This window comes from Schistocerca gregaria, chromosome 3 (genome assembly GCF_023897955.1).
Source record: "Schistocerca gregaria isolate iqSchGreg1 chromosome 3, iqSchGreg1.2, whole genome shotgun sequence".
NCBI lineage: Eukaryota > Metazoa > Arthropoda > Insecta > Orthoptera > Acrididae > Schistocerca > Schistocerca gregaria.
In genome coordinates, this window is record NC_064922.1 from 345426851 (window position 1) to 345448185 (window position 21335).

A 21335-nucleotide genomic window follows, 5' to 3' on the forward strand; every position below is an offset into this window, starting at 1 on the left:
ATGGTATGATGTTAAGGTCAAATGTCTTCATGACAACATAAAGGCAATCCAAAGGAAGAAGATCAGTTTGTATCTTGAAAGCCCATTACCTTCCTATTCTCCCCCCATTTTAAAAGAAGTATCATGGCATTTGTCTTAATCAGTTTAGTGAAACCTTGGAAAACCTAAATCAGTTTGGTGGAGCAGGATATGAACTCCAGTGAACTAATCATTCCAACACTACACTCAGTACAAATGTGTAAACAACAACTTTGAACGGAAGTATAAAAATATATTGTATAGGTTAAAACTAAATTGGGATTTCGAGGCAGCACTGGAGTGCCAGGACAGAACCAGGCAACAGCCAAAGTCAGTCAGTATGCACCAGTGGACTGCCTCCATGTCAACGGACCCCACGTACCAACGCCGGACGAGCCTTCAGGGAAACATTGCAGCCTGCTTGTAACAACTGGGTTGTCAGCCTGGCCCAGAACATTCTGTGTGACCTACATACGCTGCATCTACTGTGAAATCACCTAGGGCAGCAGTATTTAAATGTGGCCAAACCAACTTTTCATCGTCAAACAGCTGGGCAGTTATGTAACATCAAGCCTGTGCTATTCAGCACCGTACCTGTGACATGGACATCGGGGCACGAAGTGCTCCCTGCCGCCTAAGCATCTGGACATCACGGCAGCCCTGCACTTTGCTGCCATCATGTAGGTGCAATGTGAGGGTCCAACTATCTATCTCCTTGCTGGAGCATCAATAGAAGACCTTTATATGTTGTGCAGCACCATGACCTTATGTACTGTAGAAGATGTTGATGGCCACTCAATGTCAGCAAATATAATTACCTGAAAATGTTGTTTCATTTTTCACTGCCATTTATTTACTTGCAGTTTCTGCTTTCCTGCTGGGAGCCCATAGTATGAATAATGTTGTTTGCTTATTACTAAGCAACAGAATAAGTGGAAAGTGTCTCTGCACATTTGACTTTGATGATTTATTGCCCTGTATGCTGGCCACCATCAAACCTTTATATCTCGTTAATATCTCTCTGAATGGATTCTGATAGGAAGGAGAACTTAGGCCATCAGACATGCAAAGTTCTCCGTATTATATCAGCATGTTCTCCTAGCGACATGGCAGTCTGGTTCTTTGCTGCTAGCTTGTCAGTTAATTAGCTAATTATACAACATACAGTAATGAAGTGAAACAAAACAATTTTAAGGGTGTTAATATAAATAATTTTCATTTGGGGATTCAAGATATCCATTTAGAGATGAATATACATATTAGACCAGGAAGATTCTGAATGTTGAAAGCAAACCCAGGACTTGAATTGGGAAAGGAAACCACACACATGTGCTTTGGTAGTGGTTTATTGCAGAGAAGAGATATGAAGACGCCATAGCCGAGATAAGGAGTAAGTCAGACTGGATATCACAGATGACTTTCCGATTAAGGAACGTAAACTGTACAGTAGTATCTGAACATGCAACAACTAATGACAAGAACAGGCGTGATTGGAGAGAGATAACTTATGGTTAAATATTGATGATGTAATTATATATATATATACTGGAAATTATATTGCAAGGGCCTTGTGAAGGAAACAGCGAAAGGAAATAGTCAGGGAGTACTCAGAGAGTACAGTGAGGAACAAAATGGTAAAGATTAATTGAATTGTATCAAAATGATAGTGGTGACAGGGACATGAAAAAAAAGAACAGGAGCTGGCCCATGGACCAACATTGTTAAAATCTGTATAGATTGCATTGCAATCAGTCAAACAAGAATGAAATACATCATGATCATTGGGCTCTGGAAAATATAAAAATGTAGCCAGATCACAATATCATAGAAGAGACATCAGGAATGGAAAACCATTGACAAATAAGCAACTGGCGGCACCAAGACAGATTAAGTCCAACCAGATAAGAAATAGGAAAAAGTATGAAGAGGAGACAGAAACACATAGTGAATAAAATACATGAAACAGGCTGAATTAAAAGGGAAATGAGAAAAGAAAAAAATGCATGATGGATGAAGAGGAACTGTGAGGAAGCAATCAGGAACAAGAAAAAGGCTTGTTGAAACTAATGTAGGAACAGCATGTGACTGGACAAAGACAAGATTTTCACCAAAGCAAGGACGAAGCAGCCAGAATAATAATATGGACTAAAAGACAGAGGATGAAGCAAGAAGTGGATGAAAAACCAATAATTTTTGAAAGAAAATTATCAGAGAAGTTTCTTAGAAACTCATTGACAGACTGAGACAATATGAAGGTATCCAAGGCCCACTAAGCTGCAAACCAACCAAGGATAATCCAAGATCTATAGCAGTAGACTTAGGCACAGAAATGATACAACTACACCTAGTAACCAGAGTTGAGATAAGGATTGCCATAAGTGATCTGAGTATTAGAAAAGCAACCACAGACAATGTGAAAGGTTCTGGTGTGAGAAAGTGAGGATATTACAGTGTGTAAGAGAACATAGCAAAGATTAAAGAGATATAGGGTATGGAATGCCCTATGCTTACAGTGGTAAATTGGGCCAAAAGTTAGGAAGGTTTTCTCTTGAGATATTGGAACCATATTCCTCATGTTTGTTATAGACCACTAATATGTTCTGCTTTTCCACTAAATTAATAATTTTGCAAAAAGAAAGTTTAGTTTTTTAGATCCTTTACTTTTTCTAAATGTTTAAAAAAGCTATACTTTGTAAAAAGTATTTTAAAATACAAGTCCCTTAATAAAAAATAATTTCATACATCTTTTAATTCATATATAGTCAAAGGCCTTAAGGAACAACTCCTGAAAATATTATCTTTCTACTGTAAACAGATACTGAGAAAATGTGTCTTATATATAAAAAAAATATATACAGGAAATAAACTCCAAAGCTTTTAGCTAAATGCATGCCTGTTCCATTATATTGCCCTGATTGAATGACAAAACAGCATTATAAATGCCAAAGTGCAGAATGTTTGTACCAACAAACACAGTTTTAGGTAAACTATTCCATATCACGTGGTTCACACACTCATTTGGATTTTGAGTCCAACAATGAAGACATTTCTTTAGTAGACTAATATCTATGATATATTGACTATTGATTTTATTTTATCCACTATGGTAGGTGTCAAATAATGAGGTTGTGTTACTGTTTAATTACCTTGCCCCTATTGTACTTGCACTAATTATCTTTTCCTTTTGGACACTGCACAAGTTGGCGATTCTCGTTGCTTGAAGCTGTATTGGACAGTATTGCCGATGTCCTCTGCCAGCTCCCATAAAAAGCTGTGGACAAGTCTCTCTCACTATTATTATTCTGAACAATAGTGCCCTCAGGTGCATGTGTCATATTTTCCTAGGCTAAATATTCAACAGCAGAGCCTAATGCAATGATGTATTTGTCAAATTCTGAAGGTGGAGCAGGGAGTGTCATCAGATCATATATCCTGGCACCTGCAATCCTGCCCTTATCTACAGACCATAATCCATAAACTAGTCTAATGTTCATATTACATAGCGTGCAGCAACATGTGAGATACTGGAAAAAATAACACTGTATTTGAAATAACTGCATATCATTTCTAATTAACAAGCAAGTCCCACATGCATGTTTGTTTTCAGTGAGACACCACATTTTCCACATTGTTTGGAGCACACATTGTTCTCCAGAACATGTGATAAAGTGGACACATTTATTTGCTTCTATTTTGTAGTCCTAGCATTTAGTTTCCTGTATGTTCTTCAGCTCCAGCTAGTTTTCTTTTTGAACCACTTTCGGGTGAAGTGGCAGCAGCATCACTCAATGTATCATTCCTAGAGTTGGGGTTAGATGGTACTGGGACGTCAAATACTGATGTAGGCGACGAGTCAGATGTATTATGAGTACCTCTCACGTTTCTGCGCCAATGTACGCGATTTTTAAATACCTTCAAACTAGGTCTTAGACAGTGGCGTAGCCAGATAACCAAGGGCAGTAATGAAATACTTTACAGATGCAAAACTACTCACAGCTCATTATTTCCCATTGCATCACATACTAAGGCAAATCCATTTTCTACTAAGTAAATTATTGTGTGTTACGCAGCAGGTAATATTTAATTTACTGCTTGATAATATTACAAAAGTGAAAGTTTATTTGTTTCTTACGCTTTCAGGCGAAAACTACTTGCTGGATTTGGGTGCGAAGTACGCTGGGAACAATCGAGTCAGGACTTTATAAGTGTTTATTATTTGTAATTTGTTGAATGGTGTTTCGGCCGTTGCAGAAGTGACAGGTACTGCATAAAATAATAAAATTACAGTAAACGCTTCTGTAATGCCAGATGCTAGCACTGCATATTTAATTATAATTTCCGTTCATGATTGATGAATAGTTCATGTCGGAGTCAGTTTAGGTAGAACAAGGTGATAGGTATTAATAAACTGAAGTGGAAAATAAAGGCCGACTATACCAAAATATTTACTTTGGATTGATCACATTTTTGTAATAAAGCTGTTTAATCTACAGTCAGCAAAACTGATAATAGAAGGAAATTAAATATTTGACAGACTGCACTCATGCCAGTAAAACGTGCATTTAACTGAACTATTAATGTCTCTAGTGCATTTCTCAAAATAGTAACGTTAAATCCAGGGTGTATCAAAACGAATCATTCTACTTGGCACGTCTATATTACTGAAATTAATAAACATATTCAACGAATTTTGTTTTTTGATGAACGGGAAACTCAAAAAGTTTTTTTTCTTCATGCATTCTCAAAGACGTTCAATATATCCCCCTTGAGATGAACGGTATATGTCAATGCGGGCCGGCCGCGGTGGTCTCGCGGTTCTAGGCGCGCAGTCCGGAACCGTGCGACTGCTACGGTCACAGGTTCGAATCCTGCTTCGGGCATGGATGTGTGTGATGTCCTTAGGTTAGTTAGGTTTAAGTAGTTCTAAGTTCAAGGGGACTGATGACCACAGCAGTTGAGACCCACAGTGCTCAGAGCCATTTGAACCATTTTTTTGTCAATGCCGTATTCGAATTGTTCCCACGCTGCAGCGAGCAGGTCTGTGTTACAGCTTGCAGCTGCTGTTATGCTATGTCCCAATTCATTCATTGTTGTTGGTAACGGAGACACATAAACGGAGTCTTTTGTAAATCCTTACAAGAAATACTGAAACACATCAGGTCCGGTGACCGTGGAGGCCAGTAATATAAGTCTGAATCATGTGATCCAATGCGACCGATCCATCATTCAGTAATCCTTTGATTTAAAAATTCCCGTACTTCCAGAGGCCAGCCATCAATGAAAAGGTATAAAAAAACTTTTTGAGTTTCTCGTTCGTCAAAACACAAACTTCATTGTATATGTCTATTAGTTTCACAAATATAGTCGTGCCAAATCGGATGATTCTTTTTGATGCATCCTAAATTTCTCCCATGTTTCGAAATCGCGGGTCAAAAGTTACTTCATCAAAATTATATTTAACTTTCTTTTGCCGTTTTTCGTAGGAATTTGGATCTATGTCTTTTTTTCCACTAATGGCTTTTCACATGAATGATTCGAAACCATTTCCATAAAATATCAATTTTAACATCTGATAAGGCCCCACTTGCTTCGTCCAAATGCGTATCACGCTTTTGTAAAATGTTGGATGCATAAATGATGTCATTCAGTATTTGATGCTGAATTCACAAAGGAATACGAACTTGAAATTTAGCATTCTTGTTTTAATGCTCTCTGCTTCGCTACGCTTATCTTTACTGGAATTCTTCAGTACTATTTCTGATAATGCCATGATTGTACAAAAAAAAAAGCTTTATTGCAGATATCGTATTAACTTTATCAGACCAAATATACTGATTTAATTGTTTTAGAGTGGTTTCTGATCGCCAGTCAATTTCGACAGTAGATCCGAACGCTTAATGCTACTCCAGAAAAAAGAAAAGTGTGTATCTTGCACTACTGCGAAAAAACTCTGTATTACCACAGAAACTCTAAATAGCATCATTTATTACTAAATTCAAATTATGACTAGTGCATTGTACATCTCCGCATTTGGCTGAATATTCTTAATCTGTTTTTGTACACCATTATAAATACCACTCATCACATTGACCCCATCGTAACCGTGACTCACACAATTTTTTAAATCAATTTTTTGTCAATAAACTGGTTGTCTATTTTCCGATCTGGCTATTACCGCATATAAGAACTATGCTTAACTGATCTGCGTTCGGTATATCATGTGTAGTGTTCTTTATGATTGCCGAAAATGGTAATGCTCTGATTTGTTTCTAGCACGTTATTTTCAAGTTTGTTCCCTAAGCATTCATTCAGTTCATTTTGAATTGTTGGACTCAGATACCTTGTAAAACCTAGAAACAAAAATGCGTGGAATTTAAGCAATTGAAAAAATAAAATACTAAAAATGTTTCTTAGAAGTGGAAATGATTACCTTTGGTCATATCCAAAGCGTACAGCAAAAACGTGATCGTACCAGGCGACAAGCTCTACAACTGACAGAAAATTGCCGTGGTATCCATCCTCCTGACTTAAGTTCTCTCGATGTCCTCTGAAAGCCAATGAACTTTTTGCTATAGTAAGTATGATATCGCCCGTGTGGGGTTTGATGGTCCCCCATCGGGCGCCTCCCCATGTGGCGGGTAGGGGAAGCACTCTAGATCTAGAGTGTACCGGGAAAATAAAATACCCGGTGTGGACCAAAACTAGCATGGGCAGGAGAGGCTCACTCAGTCGCGGTACTCTACCGCCCAGGGGTAGAGTACCCCAAAATCAAGACTCCTGGTCCTCCAGGTTGGTGGTTGTGCGGAGGGCTACCAACCCTCTCATGTAAAAATGCGAAACGTTCAGGATACTCAACGCCAGCCTCGGAAACAGAGCAGGATTTACTGGAACAAAAACTGGCAAAGCTACATGGAATTCTCTTTTGGATCATGGGATATCGCCTTGGAACTGCCCAAATACTAGCGAACGAATTACGAAAATATAGAGTGCAACTGGTAGCTCTCCAAGAAATAAGATGGTGGGGAACAGGTTCACTGAAAATAGCAGACGGGTCGATAATGTGTGGAGACTGCGGTCAGCGTCATGAATTTGGAACCGGTTTCTACATTCATACATCAATAGATGACTCAATAAGGGAGTTAATACATGTTAATAACCGTATATCATACATAATTATTCAGACGTAGTGGTTAGACGTTATGTTGCTAAATGCACACGCACCCACAGTAGATAAGGATGACAACATGGAAGAAGAATTCTACAGCCAACTGGAACAAACGTACAACTCATTAAGTAGGCACAATGTGAAAATAGTGTTTGGAGAATTCAATGCCAAAGTAGAAAAGGAAGAAATCTACAAGCCAACCACCGGCAATTTTAGCTTACACGAGGAAAGTTCAGATAATGGGGTTCGACTTATAAACTTTGCAAATGGTCTCACAATAAGCAGCAAAAAATTTCATCATAAACGCATTCATTTAGGAATATGGATATCATCAGATGGAAAGGTAGTCAATCAAATAGATCATGTAGCTATCCAGAAACGATTCCAAAACAGTTTAAAGATGTCAGTACCTTTAGGGGAGCGGATTATGACACAGACCACATGTTAATTATATCAAAAATGAAAGTGAAACTGCCGGCCAGGGTGGCCGAGTGGTTCTAGGCGCTACAGTCTGGAGCCGCTACGGTCGCAGGTTCGAATCCTACCTTGGGCATGGATGTGTGTGATGTCCTTAGGTTAGTTAGGTTTAGCAGTTCTAAGTTATAGGGGACAGATGACTTCAGAAGCTAAATACCATAGTGCTGAGAGCCATTTGAACCATTTTGAAAGTGAAACGCACAAGGAAAGTAAACAGAAATGGAGAAGAAATTGCAAATATAACATAGGAAACCTAGCGAAAGTAAATGTAAAAGAAAATTTTACAACAGAAATTGAGAGTAATCCAACAAAACCGAGACTGACTAATACAGAACCACAGGATGTCGAAAGCAGATGGAGCCACCTGAAGGGCTGTATTCAAGAAGCAGCTTCCAAAATCATGGGTAAAAGAAAGCGCCCTAATAAAATTTGGTTTAACACAAAGTTTCACGAAAAAGTGCTGGAAAGAAGAAATCCGAGGAATTCATGGATTAAAGAAAATGACAATATGACATTGAAGAAAAGATACTATAAACGCTGCCAAGAAACGCAAAGAACCCTAAGACAAGAGAAAAGGGAATGATTTCCAACGTCACAGAACAAGGCAGACGTACTAAAAAAAAAAAAAAAAAAAAAAAATTTTGGTAAATTCAATAAAAGCGAACAGTTTATAAACTATCAGTATGGGAAACAAAAGTGACATACAAAAAAGATGGAAGACATACTTTTCACAGCTTTTCAACTGCAATGACCCATACTCTTACTTTAAATTGGAAGAACCCGATACGATTTATATAGCTGTTACAGTTACTACCCCATCAGTAAATGAAATGCAGCAAGAAATAAAGAAATTAAGGAATAACAAAGCTTCTGGTGAAGACCGGATATACGTTCAGTTATTAAAGAATGGAAGCCCACAATTGGAATTAGAAATACAAGCATTAATACAAACAATTTCGAAGACAGAAACCATTCCTGCAGATTGGAAAACTGCAATTGTGTTTCCCATATTTAAGAAGAATGATCAATTTATTTGTGATTACTATAGAGAAATTGCCTTGCTGGATGTCACCTACAAAATCTTATCGAACTGCCGATTAAAAAGACTGATTCTAATAACAGAAGAACTGACTGGGGCTACCAATGCAGTTTCCGCAGAAACAGATCCACATTAGATCACTTATTCACCCTAAGACAAGTAACTGAGAGGGCGCGGGAATTCAAAGTAGATGTCCACATATTATTCGTAGATTTTAAAAAGGCCTATGATAGCATACACCGACGGACACTTCTAAACATAATGAAGGAATTTAAAATACCATCAAAGTTAATCAGATTGGTTAAAATGGGTATAGACGAAACTTTATGTCGCATAAAGACACTGGTAGGTGAAACTGAAGATTTTAAGGTGTACACTGGACTAAGACAAGGGGATGCCATTTCACCTATTTTATTTAACCTTGTCCTTGAGAAGATCGATGGAGAATTTTCTAAAACCAGTCCACAAGGGCTCCAGCTATAGGACTTGCCTATGCAGATGATGTAGCACTAATAAGTCGTTCCAAAACACAATTAATCAGAATGAAGCAAAATTACTATAAAATTGCTGAGAAAACAGGATTACATGCTAATGAAGAAAAGACAGAATACCTGCCCATAAGTAAGAAAACCAGAAAAGATGCACCTCTGACTGTAGATGGATTCAGTTTCAAGATTGTTGACCACTTGAAGTACCCAGGAAGACTTTTTAGTAATAACAACAGAACAGGTTTCATCAAAACCCTAAGAAAAAGATCACAAAGCTGTAACTTCAAAATCCGCTTATATCAATCTACCATTATACCTGTGATGTTAGATAGATGTGAAACGTTAATGTTTAGAAAGAAAGATGAAGACGAACTGTTAATATTCGAAAGAAAAGTACTAAGGTAAATTTTTGGACCTGTATATGAAGAAAATAATGTGGAATGGAGAATAAGAAGAAATGAAGAATTAAGAGGGCTGTACAAACACTGTAACATCGTCGAAGTGCCTAGAGGAGAATGTTGAATTGGGCAGGCCATATAGCAAGAATGACAGAGAATAGACTACCTAGAATGGCATTCAGCAGAACAATAGATGGAACGAGAGGAAGAGGAATACCCAGAATGAGATCGAGCGATAACATTCGAGAGGACACAACTAGGATGAACAACAGCAACTGGACAAACAGCGCATTGGACAGACAGAAGTGGAAGAGGCTCATACAGCAGGCGTATGGTCCATAAGACCCTTGCCACATGTAAAGTAAAGTAAAGTAACTATGATATCGAATAATATTGTAAGAACCATTTTCCAAAATGACGCTTCTTTACGAATTTCATTTTCAGCTTCCTTGTCGATAGTATTATTCTTTTTCCACAGTTTGAACACAGCACGTGCTTCCGTGTGTCCACTCGAGAACAGTGTTCTTTAATTCTTTCTGATGAGTGCTGCCAGACCCGATTACGCGTAGACAATGTATTATATCTTTGCGAAACAAAAAACCAGCAAGTTTGGCAATAGGCAGCGTCTAGAATTTTGGAGTAATACTGCAAAAAACGATTAAATTGTCCATACTTAGAAACTGAAATGTAATACGATGTTGAAAAACACCTGTTGTTCTGGTGGTGATCTTTAGGAAATGGCCCTGAAGGCTGTAACGCTCCCACATCATGAATTAAACGTTTTTCTTTATCACTCAATGTCTTGTTCGGTAAGTTTCCCAAGTCACAGGAAGCTTTATTTACCTTTTCTAGGAGTGTATAGGTCGACGGCTCGTTCCATGTTTCGTATGCCGTGCAGATATCGTCGACATGATTGGTGGCGCCGTCATGGCCGGCGGTATTTTTAACTGCAATTACTGTCGGATCGTCTTCAATAGCTTCTCAACAGATACCACAGTATCTTCGTCACAATCAAAACAAATACTTGGGCCGGAAGTGCTTGCAGAAGACGGAGTAATAATTTGTCAGTTATGGTCACATTTTGTTTGCCCTCTCCTTTCTTTTAAACGCACCAAGTTTCTTTTTTTTTTTTTAAATCCACGATTTTAGCTCACTTCAACAAAACTTTGCAAACTAAACAAACAGTCCTAATGCTTGGTTATACGTATGTGCACGAGTCGAATACTAACAGCACTGACTTTAGACGTTTAAAATTAAGACTGATGCAACACTGCGCTACGTATACTTCCGCGTTTGCTGTTACCTCATTGACCTGTCGTTACGTGGAGCTTAAAGCACTCCTACTCGAGTACACTCAAGTAAGATAATAATAAGCCAAATTGTTCTGTAATGTCGTCGATAAGACCGAAAAAATGTCACAACTGCACAAACACTACCGGCATATTTGCATTGGCTGGCCAGCCGTGCCAGCTAACTCATAGTTATGGTGAACACCTGCAGGTAATTTGTAGAAATGCCGACCGACAGAGAAACAACAAAACAGAGAATGCTAATTGATTTTAAGACAATGAATTAAAATATCGCAAAACTTCAGAAATCCGCACTTTAATAGCCTTGTGGAAAGCGTGTGAAAGTTCAGAAAAAGAGCAGGTAAAGAAAGTGAAGCCACTGAAGGCAGTGCTTACCTTCAGATGGATACTGCCATTGTACTTCACCAATGAAGCTGTTATTTGCTGCACTGATGACGAGCACAAAACCATGCAAGACCAATACCCACATTTTCTCTTCTTCTTTTATGAAATTCAGATTGCAGTTTGTTACAACACTTCGTCGAGATGCTAAGGGGAATTCCCTACAGAAACATTTTAGTTATCATGCTTAGTGTCGTATTATCGCTTGTCCGCTACGACTTGCCCCCTCGTGGCCGCGAATTCTGGGACCGTGTGGAGCAAAGCCTTCGCACATGCGCGGAGAAACGGTCGGTTCTTTGTAGGGCCTGAAATTTCGCGCCCCGTACCTATCGTTTTCGACGTTAGAAATGACGCGTGGCAGCAACAACGTTCCGTAATAATACATTGTAGAGACTTCATATTCAGATATGGTCACACACTGTATTGTCAAACACACCGCAAGTAATTCAACGCCACTCACTGTTAGTTCGCAAAGATTGGCAACTCCGACTTCAACCGGCAATAACCGAACGGCGGCAGGGTCCACTTCTTAGCGAATAAGCAAAACGCCCTATTATGTTGATGTTCTGGAGGTGGAAGAAATTTTTGTGATTAAAAATCGACAATTGTTGATTCAACTAAGATATTACGTAACTTTTTCGCACGTTGTTTATTGAGGCCACTGGTCTTGGCATATTGAAGGGAAGAAAACTCAGCGAATTCACCAAATATGTCTTTCATTGTTGTTGTTGTTGTTGTGGTCTTCAGTCCCGAGACTGGTTTGATGCAGCTCTCCATGCTGCATACAGTAAAACTGCATGCCCTTGGCTGTAGTTTCCCCTTGCTTTCAGCCGTTCGCAGTACCAGCACTGCAAGGCCGTTTTGGTTAGTGTTACAAGGCCAGATCAGTCAATCATCCAGACTATTGCAAATTCAACTACTGGAAATGCTGCTGCCCCTCTTCAGGATCCACACGTTTGTCTGGCCCCTCAATAGATACCCCTCCTTTGTGGTTGCAACTACGGTACGGCTATCTGTATCGCTGAGGCTCTAGTCCTACTCACGAAGGAAGCGATACAAATGGTGCAAAATCGATTGTCAACGGTCTTGCTGTGTAGCTAACAGGAAAGATAATTTTGTTTGCTCAGTTACATCTCTGACAAGGCAGGATATTACGGATATCTTTCATGTGTCATAAACATGCTGCAGAGTCCGTAGCTCGTGGTCTTGAGGTAGCGTTCCCGCTTCCCGCTCACGGGGTCCCGGGTTCGATTCTTGGCAAGGTCAAGGATTTTCTCTGCCTCGAGATGACTGGCTGTTGTGTGCTCTTTATCATCGTTGCCTCGCAAGTCACCGAAGGACTTGCAATACGGCGGCCGAACTTCCCCGCATGGGGCCACCGGCCAACAATGCCTTACGATCATTTCATTTCATGATGCAGAATACCATGTGTCGAAATTTTTAAAAAAACGATTAAAAATACTTCAATGCTCGTCATCTCAACAGTTAATTTAGAATCTTAAACGACAGACTAAATATTTCGAAAGTACATTTTTCCAAAAATCGATTTCTTCATCGAATAACTCAACATACTGTTAACTAGATCTAGAGAACGAATAAACTACCTGAATGATGACAAAATGGAATCTAGTACACTAAAGAGGACCAGAGAGACAGAAACAAGTATAGAAAGATAGTACCGCAAGAGACTGTGTACGGAAATGTATACTGTCATGTGCTGTAGAGCCTCCTCCTGGAGAGAGTAGAAGAACTAGGAAGTAAAACAGGTCACAACAATGAGGGATTTAAGCAAGGATGAGAACATGTAGAATAGTTATTCATTATGAAACAACTGACATAAACAGATCCTTGTAGAATTAGAATACTGTAGTAACTTCAGCGGATTTCTAGAAGGCGAACAGCTTTATAGTTAGGTACATTCTGGTGGGGAACCTGAAGAGAAGAGCCCTGAATGAAACAGAGAGAACTGGCAATTGAGATACTGACAGACTCTGAGACAAGAAATTGAAATGAGCATTGTCAAAATAGTTTGATAATAAAGTAAGGTAGGGCTCCAACAGGAGATAAGCTGTCACCAGTATTGTTCATTATAGCACTGGATGAAATTATCAGTCAAAGGAGAATAGTGAACGCCAAAATGAGAATACAAAAGACACACACTGAGGTCAAGAAGAAAAACAGGGCATAGTTGGACATCCTGGTTTTCATGCATGATATAACATCGGTGGATGAGCTCAAAGTAAATGCAAAGAAACAGCTTGACTGGCTGAGCAAAATGGCAAGAAGGGTAAGGCTAAGGATCAACAACAAATCTAAGACAGTGAATATTCCTAAGATTGGAAAAGGAAATATCTGAAGATACCATGAAAATACTGGATAAATATAAGCAATTGGTGTAATACATTGATCAGCCAAGATCTTTTTGACCACTGACGTATTACTGATGTGAACCCACCCAAGTGATAGCTGCGTCACATGACTAGGAATGAGTGCTAGTCGGACACACGCACGAGGCATGTAGTATCAGTGAGCATGCTGTCCGTGAATATAATGGTTAAGGCGTGCCATCAATCTGAATTTGACTGAGGACAGATTGTGATGGCCCAGAGGCCCGCCATGAATGTTTTGGAAACTACACGATTTGTTGCGTGTTCGAGGAGTTCTGTGGTGATTATCTTCAGCACATGGCGAAACCAAAGTGAAACAACATCCAGATTCGAGGGGTTGGGCGCCCACCCCTCATTACAGATACCAGACGTTGCAGGCTGGGGGGACTGGTGAAACAGGACAGGTGACGAACTGTGGCGGAACTGACGTCAGACTTTAATGCTGGGCGGAGCATAACTGTTTCTGAACACGCAGTGCTCCGACTATTCCCAATGATAGGCCTCCACAGTTTGGCGCAGTGGCAGAGCGTTGTATGGTATGATGAATCCTGATACCTACTTTATCATCCGCCCCCAGTAGCTGATTGGTCAGCGTGACAAAATGTCAATCTTAAGGGCTCGGGTTCGTTTCCCGGCTGGGTCGGAAATTTTCTTCGCACAGGGACTGGGTGTTGTGTGGTCCTAATCATCATCATTTCATCCCCATTGACGCACAAGTCGCCGAAGTGGCGTCAACTCGAAAGACTTGCACCCGACGAATGGTCTACCCGACGGGAGGCCCTAGTTACACGACGTTTACTTTATGCCGATGAGAGGGTGCGAATCTATTGTCTTCCAGGGGAACAGTTCCTTGACAAAGGTACTGCGGGACGGAGACAGACTGGCGGCGGCTCCATTATGCATTGGGTAACACTCACTTGAGGTCTAATGGGGATTGTGCAAGGTACCATGATGGCTAAAGAGTATTGTACACTGGTTGCAGACCACCCTTCAATACGATCGTGTTTCCCAACAACAATGATATTGTTCAACAAGATGATGTGCATGTCAAAGGGTCAAGTGTGTGAGGAAGTGGTTCGAGGAACACAGTGGGGAGTTACAATTGATATGCTGGCTCCCTCAACTTGCCAGATCTGAACCTGATGACCATAGATATTAAGTCCCATAGTGCTCAGAGTCATTTGAACCATCTGAACCTGATTACAAAAGCAACCACAGACAATGTGAAAGGTTCTGGTGTGAGAAAGTGAGGATATTACAGTGTGTAAGAGGACATAGCAAAGATTAAAGAGATATAGGTTATGGAATGCCCTATGCTTACAGTGGTAAATTGGGCCAAAAGTTAGGAACGTTTTCTTTTGAGATATTGGAACCATACTCCTCATGTTTGTTATAGACCACGAATATGTTCTGCTTTTCCACTAAAGTAATAGTTTTGCAAAAAGAAAGTTTAGTTTTTTAGATCCTTTACTTTTTCTAAATGTTTAAAAAAGCTATACTTTGTAAAAAGTATTTTAAATTACAAGTCCCTTAATACAAAGTAATTTCATACATCTTTTAATTCATATATAGTCAAAGGCCTTAAAGAACAACTCCTGAAAATATTTTCTTTCTACTGTGAACAGATACTGAGAAAATGTGTCTTATATCCAAAAACATAAATATACAGGAAATGAACTCCAAAGATTTTAGTTAAATGCATGCCTGTTCCATTATATTGCCCTGATTGAATGACAAAACAGCATCATAAATGCCAAAGTGAAGAATGTTTGTACCAACAAACACAGTTTTGGGTAAACTATTCCATATCACGTGGTTCACAAACTCATTTGGATTTTGAGTCCAACAATGAAGACATTTCTTTAGTAGACTAATATCTATGATATATTGGACTATTGATTTTATTTTATCCACTATGGTAGGTGTCAAATAATGAGGTTGTGATGCTGTTTAATTACCTTGCCCCTATTGTACTTGCACTAATTATCTTTTCCTTTTGGACACTGCACAAGTTGGCGATTCTCGTTGCTTGAAGCTGTATTGGACAGTATTGCCGATGTCCTCTGCCAGCTCCCGTCAAAAGCTGTGGACAAGTCTCTCTCACTATTATTATTCTGAACTATAGTGCCCTCAGGTGCATGTGTCATATTTTCCTAGGCTAAATATTCAACAGCAGAGCCTAATGCAATGATGTATTTGTCAAATTCTGAAGGTGGAGCAGGGAGTGTCATCAGATCATATATCCTGGCACCTGCAACCCTGCCCTTATCTACAGACCATAATCCATAAACTAGTCTAAATGTTCATATTACATAGTCTGCAGCAACATGTGAGGCACTGGAAAAAATAACACTGTATTTGAAATAACTGCATATCATTTCTAATTAACAAGCAAGTCCCACATGCATGTTTGTTTTCAGTGAGACACCACATTTTCCACATTGTTTGGAGCACACATTGTTCTCCAGAACATGTGGTAAAGTGGACACATTTATTTGCTTCTATTTTGTAGTCCTAGCATTTAGTTTCTTGTATGTTCTTCAGCTCCAGCTAGTTTTCTTTTTGAACCACTTTCGGGTGAAGTGGCAGCAGCATCACTCAATGTATCATTCCTAGAGTTGGGGTTAGATGGTACTGGGACGTCAAATACTGATCTAGGCGACGAGTCAGACGTATTATGAGTACCTCTTACGTTTCTGCGCCAATGTACGCGATTTTTAAATACCTTCAAACTAGGTCTTGGACAGTGGCGTAGCCAGACAACCAAGGGCAGTAATGAAATACTTTACAGATGCAAAACTACTCACAGCTCATTATTGCCCATTGCATCGCATACTAAGGCAAATCCATTTTCTACTAAGTAAATTATTGTGTGTGACGCAGCAGGTAATATTTAATTGTACTGCTTGATAATATTACAAAAGTGAAAGTTTATTTGTTTCTTACGCTTTCAGGCGAAAACTACTTGCTGGATTTGGGTGCGAAGTACGCTGAGAACAATCGAGTCAGGACTTTATAAGTTTTTATTATTTGTAATTCGTTGAATGGTGTTTCGGCCGTTGCAGAAGTGACAGGTACTGCATAAAATAATAAAATTACAGTAAACACTTCTGTAATGCCAGATGCTAGCACTGCATATTTAATTATAATTTCCGTTCATAATTGATGAATAGTTCATGTCGGAGTCAGTTTAGGTAGAACAAGGCGATAGGTATTAGTAAACTGAAGTGGAAAATAAAGGCCGACTATATCAAAATATTTACTTTGGATTGATCACATTTTTGTAATAAAGCTGTTTAATCTACAGTCAGCAAAATTGATAATAGTAGGAAATTAAATATTTGACAGACTGCAGTCATGCCAGTAAAACGTGGCTTGTGCAAGGTACCATGATGGCTAAAGAGTATTGTACACTGGTTGCAGACCACCCTTCAATACGATCGTGTTTCCCAACAACAATGACATTGTTCAACAAGATGATGTGCATGTCAAAGGGTCAAGTGTGTGAGGAAGTGGTTCGAGGAACACAGTGGGGAGTTACAATTGATATGCTGGCTCCCTCAACTTGCCAGATCTGAACCTGATGACCATAGATGTTAAGTCCCATAGTGCTCAGAGCCATTTGAACCATCTGAACCTGATGGAACACATCTGGTATATGACTGAACGTCCACCCTCCTTGGAATTTACGGGAATTAACTGATATTGGTGTGCAGATGTGGTGCCAACTCCTTCCAGCAACCTACCAAGCCTACAATGCTTCCATGTCACGACACGTCGCTGCTGTTATTCGTGAAAAAGTTACACATACCATCTATTAGGTAGTTGGTCATAATGTTCTGGCTGATCAGTGTATATGAAAAATAAGGAACGAAGATAGGGTTTAACGTTCTGTCGACGTTATCGAGTCCAGTGCGCTAACCATTGCACCACCTCCTTTAGTAATAAAATCAACATATCCACATACACAACAATCGGATGCTACTAGACAATATTGGGGAAAAAAGTGTTATTTTCGGCTGATACGACAATACTATGAAGATAGGTTGTAGAGCAATTAGAAAAAGAAGAGACTAAACAGTTTAGAAAGATACTAGAACCCAAAACTGAGAGAATAAAGATTGGAAGGAAGATTAAGATAGATCCATACTGGAAGTTTAGGACAACATAGATGAAGCCAGACTCAAAACGGAAATATTTTCTCGAAACGTTATCAGGGTGTCAGGGTTGGCTTGAATAGAATAACTAGATGAGAACAGGTGAAATTTTACAAGACGTGAAGGAAGTCAAGAATCAAGTGGGTTGTTGAATTCAGGAAGGACACGCCTGAGACAGAAATAAGTATTCACCAACTAATAGGACAGTGACTAGCAATAGAAAATAATAAAGGAACAGGATAAAGGAGAACCTGTAGAGCAGACAAGAAAAGAGACACAGAGGATAATAGAAGAAGAGAAGGAGAGAATAAGGAAAAATATATTTTGGCTGGAGAAATGGAAAACCCAATCCATACTGGAACGGGCTGCCTATGGTCTCACAGAGGTTGTCACAAAGGAAGGAGAAGAAGAACAAGAAAAGTATACTCAAGAAAGAAAAATATTTCAGGAAGAAGAGGCATGGGCACTATGCTAGTGAAAAATATGTCATATTAATGAATAAAAGTTGGTTTTCGTATTTAATTTTAGTATCTCTCAGACATTTTACGTCATTGAGAAGGTTAACATTCTGTAAGTCAAATGAGTTCCCGTCGGCGCTGGACAGAACATGAGAATAACACAAAAAGGAAACACTTCCATGATTAATATTTATTTTATTACTAATCGGTTTTGTCATCTGACAATGGTTTATGAAGCTGAAAGCTTCTTTGGGCCGTAAGAAATAATAGTTGCATAACATCAAGAAAAGCGTCCGTTTGATATTGTGATGAACAATGTTCATATCTGCCACAAATTCAGTTTTAAAGAAGAGGAATGGAGGCAGTAATTTTCTTATAATGACGTAGTTGCGGTTATTATGACCCAGTTACAACAGTAAATGATTATTTACAACAAAATTCATTGATAAATATATTTGTTGTGATGTTGCAGTTATAATTCCCAGATCTTTAAAGATGTGATGTTTATAGACGAACACAACATAAAATTCATAACGTAATCTGAAAACTTCTCTGACGACTTACCCTTGAATAGTAATTCACACGACAAGGACGTTGTTAAAAAAGGTAAGTTCATGATTTATCTGTAAGCCAGACTGATAAATAAATTCCAAACATGTTACTTCCAGTTACTATTTTCATGTATATGGTCGGCACAAAATGCAGTATTTTCATGCGGTTGGCCTGACGCTGTTGATACAAATGGTTGACAATGCTGATTTCTGTAAGTTTTGACAGATTGGAAGACCGGCGTTCGGGACAAAGACATGACAGATATACAGTAAACAGTCTTATTCGGCTTCGAAAATATTTTTAATGCAAATTTTAATATACTGGTATCAGACTTTCAGCACTGCAGCGCAACAAACCGAGAAGAAAACGACGTGTTTTGGATAGATCTTTAATGCACTGTAGCATTCAAAATGCGTATTACGGAACAAGCAAGTATAAATACGAAATCCATCAAATACGGTACGATAGCTTCGGAAACATAGAAATCGAGACAGCGCCGTACGATGTGCTTTTATTACGCAGTCCGAACACAGGGTATGTGATCTAGTTAGGCAATTACAAAGAGCATAGCAGACACAATCTATTCAGCCAAGAACAACGTGCATAAATTAAAATACATAAAGTATATAAATAAGCAGAGCTATGGCTTCATATATAATTCTCTTCTGCTTTTGTTTTTCGTCAGAGACGTGGTTAGGTTGGGATGTAAAACATCTTAAATTGATGCGAATGAAGCAGTGACATTGCTACTCTTGTTTGAGAGTAATATCTGGCTCTTTTATTCCGGATATATCGTGGCTTCCGTATCTCTGTTTGCGAGGAAACGGTTCGGTTTGGACGTAACAACAGAACTTAATCCTAGAACATTGAAGTGGGGGACATTATTACTAAACCATTCTAAATTGTACTACTCCATATTTCATTCAAAGGAAGTCTTAATTTGTAGTTTATGCACTAGTTAACTGAAATTATAAGGTATCCAGTGATATGTCACATACAAACAATGGTTCAAATGGCTCTAAGCACTACGGGACTTAACATCTGTGGTCATCAGTCCCGTAGAATTTAGAACTACTTAAACGTAACTAACCTAAGGGCATCACACACATCCATGCCCGAGGCAGGATTCGAACCTGCGACTGTAGCGGTCACGCGGTTGCAGACTGAAGCGCCTAGAACCGCACGGACATACCGGCCGACTGTCATATACAAAATAAGTCCAAAATATCCTGATCGAGACTCTATACTGACAACTATACTGTTCAGATTGGTACTAATTGCAGTCGTAAATTCGGCACTTTTCGAGTTTAGGGGGACACCCATGAAATCTTTGATGTTTTTTCTCTCAATATATTAAAAAATTTTATCGGGTATGGAAATAAATAACATCTTACAGATCAACATAGTGTAACTTATCAAAAAGTTAGAAAAAATAATTTCGATAATTTTGTCCCCCTAAACTTGATAAGTGCCGTAAATTCTGGGGGGGGGGGGGGGGTTTGGTTATCTAGGGATCACGAGTCATGTGCCTAGGTTGTGCAACAAAAGCATATCGTACAGCGCAATCTCGATTTCATAGTTTCTGAAGCTTTCACATTGTATTTGGAGGATTTCGTAGTTATGCTTGCTTATTTCGCAAATATGCAGTTTCAGTGCTATAGTGCATTAAAGATTTATGCAAGAGATGCTCTTTTTTTTTCTCGGTTTGTTGTACTACGGTGCCTGAAAGGGCGATACCGACATATATAAATTCTATGCTTATTTTCTAATATTGCTACAACAAGCAGTGGAAGAACAATGGATTATTTTTCTCATACCATCGAAATAAATATGTGCAGTATTGCTACTAACCTGAGATTGTTGTTGAAAGTGTAACAATCAAAGCAATAACTTTCATCTTGTCATTGCTTGTCCTATACCTTACTATCGGAAACATAAACAAAGGACTCTTTATTATTCAACTGTTCATGTTGCTGACTGGAAGAGAGCAGGATCGTTTATTATCTCTGTCAACAACATCGTTCATAGTTCACTATCAATAATTTGATTGCTAAGATCCGTTAAACATTGTTTAATTCCTTCCTGTATATATTGTTATTTTTATTACCAGAAATCGATTCGTTGAGAGGACAGTTGAGGGAGGTACCTGCTTCATGTAGAAAGTCGTATGCAACATTTATTATGGGACAGTTGACATGTGAGTTGTCTATATGTTCTGAAATAAGTTTGTGACACCTTTGACGAAATTTCTTTTTTGTACTTTCAGTTGGAAATCAGAGCAAATAATGTCTGCTAAGGACATACTGAGGATCGTGGGGAGGTGCTCACGACGTTCACCTAAAAGCAGCAACTGGGTAGAAGGCACTTTTATTAGCGAATTTCGAAATAAAGAGAGTCAGTTCCGTTGTTGTAACACTCCCGATTTTGAAAAATGTTATTACATTTGTCGAATACGTGGGTTCTATGCAATACGGCATGTAGTACTACTAATCAACACCGTAACAG

At 39.0% G+C, this 21335-nt stretch overlaps 1 protein-coding gene across 1 annotated transcript in view; it reads right to left on the reverse strand.

Moving 5' to 3' along the window:
- LOC126355221 (lipase member H-like) overlaps positions 1–20742 on the reverse strand; it is a 107577-nt gene extending 86835 nt beyond the window's left edge. Inside the window, exon 1 of the mRNA XM_050005480.1 lies at positions 20682–20742. Coding sequence (XP_049861437.1) covers positions 20682–20727 — 46 coding nt within the window. The 5' untranslated portion in view covers positions 20728–20742. The remainder of the gene's footprint in view (positions 1–20681) is intronic.
- Positions 20743–21335: the final 593 nt, after the last annotated feature.